The sequence below is a fragment of the Pteropus alecto genome, unplaced genomic scaffold (genome assembly GCF_000325575.1).
Source record: "Pteropus alecto unplaced genomic scaffold, ASM32557v1 scaffold25, whole genome shotgun sequence".
In the NCBI taxonomy this organism is placed as follows: domain Eukaryota; kingdom Metazoa; phylum Chordata; class Mammalia; order Chiroptera; family Pteropodidae; genus Pteropus; species Pteropus alecto.
This window is the reverse complement of record NW_006441955.1, coordinates 21,650,159-21,657,689: the sequence shown is the minus strand read 5'-3', so window position 1 is coordinate 21,657,689 and position 7,531 is coordinate 21,650,159. Positions and strand designations below refer to the sequence as shown.

Here is a 7,531-nt window from a genome sequence, read left to right as displayed (position 1 = left end):
TGAGCTGAGAACCAAGATCATGAAGCTCATACATTTTGAATCAAGTACAGCTGGATGCCATCCCAGCACAGCGATACAAGTTGTGTAACCTAGTTGCAGCCAGTTTAATTTGATTAGCCTAATTTTCTTCAGGTATAAAATGGCCATTGCAATACCTACCTCAGAGGGTTGTTAATATAAACAATGCTGATTAGTTTCTAACTAACAGTTTTGAGTGTTTACCATGTGCCAGTCACTGTGCTAAAGCACTTTACATATATACATTTAGAATAATATGAGCTAATGCATATTAAAATACCTAGTAACGTACCTGGCATATGGTAGGCACTAAGTTGTTAGTTTGTTTTCCTTTCAAGTGCTATACAAATAGGTATTGCAAATAAATAAAGATATAAATAATGTTAAATAAGACAAAGCAGTTGCTTTTAGTGAATGCATATACTAATGATTAGATAGACCTGTAAATGGATAAAAACGTACCATAAATTAAGTGCTATTATACTGATAAACATATAGATCAGAGATAGTATAGGGGAGGAAATAATCAGACAGTGGTACTCTGATGTACCACTTCTGTCTTTCCTTCTTCTGCCTTCTCTTTTCCCTCATCTCTTCCTGTTACCATCCATTTTCTCAGCAAATATCCAAAGTTATGAGTGAATGCAACTTTATTGTGGAAAATGAAAGAACATTCCATTTCCATTCCTCTTTGTTCTCATTATCAACCTCTCATTCCAAAGGTGCTATAAATTGGCATAAGCAAGATAATGGTTTGGTTTTTTTTGACCCTTTAAAGTTTAGTACCATATTGCTATGTACTATATTGTGAGTGAAAGCTATACCAGGAGATTGTATATTTGAGCTGACAGAAGCTTTTGTGCACTACAGTATGAAAAATCTTCTTTAATGAATGGAATTAATATCTACCACACATGCCATAAAGAAATTGTTCAGCAAATGAAAACAAAATAAAACAAAAACTCCCCCACTGCCCAAAAAAGACAAACCTGTATTTATATCAGTGATCCTCTGTCTGTTACTCTAATGTTAAATACTTTTTTGGGGCATCTTAAACAGTTTTCCTGATATCTGCATGTTTAGAGAAAGCCTGATATCAGGCAGCATAACACAGTTGTTCTTCAAAGAAGTATTCCTTACATTATGTAAGATATAAATATGAGAAAGAAGATTCTAACACTTATTTGACACCTAAAATACTCATTTAAATGTGATTTTATGCAATATTATATTTAATCTTTCCAAATATCCTTAAAGTTTTGGTGTGAGAGCCACTGAGTAAGAATATTTATATTCTCAGCACTCCATTCTTTTCCTTCCTTGTCATCTATCATTTTATTCTAGAGAAAAGAAAATCCTCTGAAATATGCCCTAGGCATGATTGACTTTCTTTCCCTGCTGATGCTATCTGCCTTGATGGAACCAGACAAAGCAGAGTACTCTGTTTTTGTTTGTTTATTTGCTCCCTTGACTCTGTAGATCATACTAGTTGCCAGTTTTCTGTTCTTATGTTCCTCATTCCTTCACTGATATCACCTCAGGCAGAGTTCCCAGTGCAACTTGGATATCTTTCTAGAAGTATAGTTTTCAAACTTTAGCAGAAGTTTTTAGCATATGAAAGTATTACCTGGGGAGCTTGTTAAAAATTCAGGTTTCTGGAAGTCATCCCCAGAGATTCCGATTCATTTGGTATGGAGTGGAATCATGGAATCTAAAATTTTAGCAAGCACTCCTGGCTACTCTACTATAGGAAGTCCTTAACTCTTGGAGAAACATGATTCTAGGCTCTGGTAATCCTTAGTTTCATTATCATCACTTCTGGCTAATTGGACACTTCTGTAGCTTTCTTAATGACTTCAGCACCAGGCTACCAATCTTCCTCTCTATAAAATGCGCTACCATTATTCTCAGGGAATATGAAATCCATTTTGATGAGCCTCCTAATACTTTCATCTAAAAACTCTTCAAATCCCTCCTGATCACAATCTTTAAAAGTTATATTTCAGATTTTCACATCACCTTGATTTGTTCTAACATTTTACATTTTTGCTTTTGAAAACATCTTCATATAGAAACATTTTATCCTAACTTTCTCATTTCCTAACTTTTAATAAACGATTTGTTATCCTACTCAATAATAAAGTCTTCAGTCTTTCAAAATGCTCTTATTTATCTGACTCATAATAATAGAAACCTCCAATTATTCAATGCCTATTGTGTATTAGGCCCTGTACTCAACATTTAATTGACATCATTTTGCAAATACCCTGTGAGGATATTATTAACCTTATTTTACAGATGCAAATGAGGCTCAAGGAGATTAAGTAAAATATCCAAGGATACATAGTTTGTAAATAGAAAGAATTGAATTTAAAACTGTATGACTGCAAAACCCACACACTGACATAGCTTTCTTACTCAACTTACATAATATGGTCAAGACATTAGTTTTTCTTGCCTCCACTAGACTTTCCATGGTATGCATCGATTCTTGCCTACGTATCCTTAAGTATACCTTTTTTTCTGGAATGCTTTTCAATATCGATGAATAATTCAAGGCCCTGAATCTTTTCTATATTTGAAAACCATGTTGTTTTCCCTTTTACTTAGCATTTGTCATAGACTGTCTTCTGTGAATTATCTTTATATGTGTTTCCCTTAATCTGATTTTGAAGTCTTGGAGCAAGAAGCAGGTGTAGTAAGAAGAGTTCTGTCTATGGAGTCAGGCAGACATTGTCACAATCACAGTTCTAGCACTTATTGACCATATGATCTGAAGATACATCATCTCTAGAATTAGTTTATTATCCACCAAAAATGATATTATCTATCATATATGATCATGGTGAGGATTAATAATATCATATGTGATGTGTCTGAAATAACACCTTAAATATAGCTGGCACAATAAATTCTGAACTATAATATCTCTGACACTAATTCCTGACTCTCATCCCAATCCTAATCAGCAAAAAGGAGGTCACATTTATAACATATGTAAAAATGTAGGAAAAGTCAGCTATAGCAGGAGCTGTAGAAATAGCTGTTTGTTGCTTATGTGGTATGAGAAAAAAACGTATATCTCAAGCCCACTATTAAGGTTAATCCTTAAAAGGATGTCTGTTTAAATTAGCCTTGACATATTTGCACAGTACTTCCTAAGTTAAAAGAAATACATAAATGAATGAATAAATAAAATAAATAAGGTTTTGACTTTATAAAGTTGAGGAAAATCTCTTCCACTTAAGCACACTTCATTCGGCATACTTATCTGAGTCAATAAGAGCTAGAAGGCTTATGATTAAGTTCTACATTCATATCTCTTTTCGAACAAAATAAATATGTATGTGTAAATCTATTATACCAAAGTGCCAGTCATATCTCTACATGAAATTTAAATGTTTCCCCATAACGGGGCGTGTGACACTAAAGTCAACTCAGGGCATCTCGTCATGAGTGTCAATGCAGAGTCAATCATTTTTGGCCAAATAACAGAGAGAATCAACTATTTCTCAAATCATTAACTGAACACTTGTGAAGGTCTTATTAACCCACTGACAAATTTCACATAAACTATATTATACATGGATTTTTATTTGCCATTATGTGAGCTTTGTATGTTTACCATACCTAAAATTTCTTCTGAAAATATGTCATTTGGTCATTGTTTTACACTTGTCTTCCAAGAAAAATAGAAGGAATTCTTTGTTATAACTGTATTACATGAATAACACAGCTATAAATGAACATGGCTAATTGGCCTACTTGGAACTTTTCCACAGTCAGGCAGCTAAAGTAAACGGACCTTCTAAAATACATGTAGTTTCTCCATCCCAAATTCAATTTCTCCATAAGGTTGCTTGTGTATATAAGAGTACTGCCCCTCTTTTCTGAACATTTTGTGTCTTCCATGGTTGTGGCACTATGCCAGATTATATTTCTCTTGTTATCATGGAACAAAACCCATTGAAAGCCTGAAGCCAATATAACACATCGTTATATGATTTTTCAGGGGCAGACAGATACTCAGTTCCATTAAGGGACAACCTTTAGATGTCAAGAGATCAGAGGGTTTGTTAAAATTGGACTTACCCTAGTAGTCCAAAGAAAACAATTTGTCCAATAGTTTACCATCTTTGGGGAGGAGAAGCATTGCTGTTTGTTGCTGGCATGACATACAAAAATGATCTAATTCCAGAGAAGGTTTTTTAGAGCAACAGCTTACATTAAAAATTAGCCCTTAGGTTCCCTATTTAAACTTTAGTGATGGGAACATGCAAGTCATATTTTAAGGAAATGTGATATTTATATTTTGGGGAATCTATGAATGATCAAGAAGAAATAACTTTACATTCTAAGACATAGAACATGACTGGTTACATCTGAGGTTATTAGGTTTGTATTTTTTAATGTCTAAAAATAAGATAAATGATGAAGACTCTTACACAAAGAAATAATAACTTTACCCAAATATGTGCCTTAGTTCTGTAAGTTCTTTATCTTTGATCTGCAGGTCATCTTCTAATCTTTCTATTATAATAACATACGATTCACTGACCTTCTTCTTCCATTCATCTATTAAAAAAACAAAAAGACAAAAACAAATGAGATTAATTCACAGCCGTGTTTTGCAAAATGTAGACATAGATCATAACATACAAGTAATTAAAACTCTGTTTTTTATTCTGAATTCCACAATACTTAATTAAAATTACTGATTGTCAGTTTAAAATGCAGATGTTTATATTAAAAATGCAATCATATTGAATTGTAGCAATTAAGAACCCATTTTATATTGGCTAATATATTTACATAGGAGAATATATCTGACTTATTCCATTTGATTTTATTGCATTTTAATTATAGCAATATCCAGTTGCTAGAAAAGTGTTTTTAGGTTCTAAATACTATGTACTTAAGATATAATTCCAAAATCCCTATATTCAGTAGTATCACAAATTTTCTTCTTCAACACAATACTTAGAAGCTAATATACTTTTGTAAGAAATCTGTTATCTCTAAAGATCTTTTAGAAAAAAATAATTTAAGTTCAGATAGTCTTCACAACACTTTTGTATAATACATTGTCTTATTCTTTGTGTAAAAATTAACAGATACTGCAAGGCAATGTTAATGTTCTACAACTATTATTGAACCATGTTACATTTAAGAATATAAGATAATTACCAGTGCAAGTTTGGGTTGGTCTAGACTTATAATTTCCCATGTGTTTGAAGTTTCTTCTTTTCCCCAGTGTAGTTCCTCACGCTACAAGATTCCAAGTTCAAGTGCAGTGACAGTCCAGTTGAAAAATACTTTGATAGTCTGGCTAAAAATAAGCCGACTGCCAAATGGAATGTCATGCAACAATGACAAAGAACAAAATAGTGTGTGCTTTCAAGGGTAAAATCATAAAGGGAACTGATCAGCCTGTTTAAAAGAACTGTATTAAAAATAAATAGTAAACGTTTCAATAGGATTATTTGCCTCCATCAATTGATTACCTACCCACACATACCTTTATGGGCCATTTCTTTAATAGGTATATCTAGAAAGCAGTTCAGTTACATCTGAGATCCACAAAGAGCTATTAAAACTATCTAGGTGTTTTTTTTCAGGATCATTTTTTCCTGAGCCAAGCCATGGCAACTGGAAAAGAATGACTGGCCATAGAATTCACCTCCATATATATATAATGGAAACTCATATCCTGTGGCATGCTATTAATAGAAATGATTGTAAGTTTTGCCTATATTGAAGAGCTACAAAATTATGTCTGTAAGAAATTTTTAACATAGACCATAATTTATTTATATTACTTGCTGATTATGTTGACCTTAAAAATCATAGGTAAGAATCCAAGACACTGAGTTCCACAAATAGCAGTTCATAAAACAATAAGAACGAAAAGATTACAAATAATAAGACTGAATGTTTGCTGTATGCCACTTATATATCCTGCAAGATATATATTATTCCCATATTATGGGTGAGAAAATCCAGATTTATATGCATAATTCTATTTATATAAGTGAACACAGGGTATAATGTAGATAGAATAAATGGAAAACCCAGAAAGAAAAGTTACCTGGTTTTAAACTACGTACTTCTTTTCTATAATGTAATTTACCTAGAAAGTATAATTTTTAATCTTGAAATTCATTTCCAGAGGTTATAGTTTGAATTAACAGGTATAGATTTCATAGTCATTATAACTGAATGTTCAAATAACTGTTTCTTTTTGAAGCAAATGCTTAGACAAATTTATGATCCCTCACAACTTTTTCTCAGCAAAATTAATTTAAGTTCCAGAAGAAGAGCTTCCATACTGATCAGATATAATTAGAGAGGTAGGTACCTGACTTCATGGACATCTCCATCCTCCCCTAGATATAACTCTCTTTATCTTTCCTCATCAGTGTATGCTGCCATGGCTGTTGATGGCTGCTATACATGGGGGGCCATACATCTTCAGTTGTTCCAGTTTTCTTTCAGCACTTTTGCGACTGAACCCCATCTCCTCAGGTCAGAAAGTCTTTGCAATCTCCAAGAATGCTGCCCTCAGGACCATCGACTTAGGCACTTGACTTCCTCAGTGCTTCCTTGTCCTGAAACCCATACTAGATAGTTTTCTTTTAAAGGCTAGAGATCTCCCAAGACTACAACTTGGAAAGTAATTTACAAGTTCTCTTGTCTTTCATATTTCCTTTAAAACAATCCATGTTTCCAATATCTTGAATCCAGAGGGACAGGAACAGGAGGTAGGGCTCTGGCCTTCTTGAGATCATCACACTGACGTACTTTTCATGATTTCCTTTCTTATATCTCTCTCCCCATCATCTCAGATTTTCTACTAGTGTATGTGTGCAAGTGTGTGTGTGTGTGTGTATGTGTGTGTGTGTGTGTGTGTGTCACCCCACCAATGAAAGAAAAGCTAGCTCTTATCATTTTTCATTGTCTTTTCAAATTTCCTGTTTGGGACATAACATAAAATGACTACCCGATTTTTAGAATTTTTCCTTTTGATTTTCAAAAATCTCAAAAAGTCTAGCTCTTACAAATGAAAATGTTAGTTTTCAAAGCTACTATTTTGGGGGTTTGAAACTCCGATCAGCATCTCAGTTGAATTTTCCCACAACCTGAGGCAATAAATTTTGCTCAAAAAAAATGGGAGAATAGCAACATAAAAAAAATCAAGAAATGATCATCTTAAATACCTAAAATATTTAACATTATTGAACTCTAACAATTTCCTAGTTCTAGAGGAACAATATCTATAACCTCTTTTTAAGAACATGAGTTTAGGTAATAATGCCTTCATGGTAGTGTATTAATTTTCCTGGGTGCCTTTAGAGAGGTGAAACAAAGGCTGGAATAAGTAAATGATCCAGGATAACTCTCCTGCTTTTCTTTCTAAAGAATGCTGGAGCAAATCCACATAGAGCAAGAAATATTTTCTCCACTACTCAGTACATTTCTGTAAAATTTTTTTTTCTACTTGGGTTGGCTGTAT

The 7,531-nt window shown here is 33.2% G+C and overlaps 1 protein-coding gene across 1 annotated transcript in view; it reads right to left on the bottom strand.

Annotated features, from left to right (window-relative positions):
- The window catches only part of LOC102891957 (serine/threonine-protein kinase TNNI3K), a 259,759-nt gene extending 254,449 nt beyond the window's left edge, over positions 1-5,310 (bottom strand). The window contains exons 1-2 of the mRNA XM_006919326.1: positions 5,206-5,310; positions 4,485-4,593 (exon numbers count right to left, since the gene is read on the bottom strand). Of these exons, the coding sequence (XP_006919388.1) occupies positions 4,485-4,593; positions 5,206-5,245 (149 nt within the window). The 5' untranslated portion in view covers positions 5,246-5,310. The remainder of the gene's footprint in view (positions 1-4,484; positions 4,594-5,205) is intronic.
- Between the last annotated feature and the right edge of the window lie 2,221 nt (positions 5,311-7,531).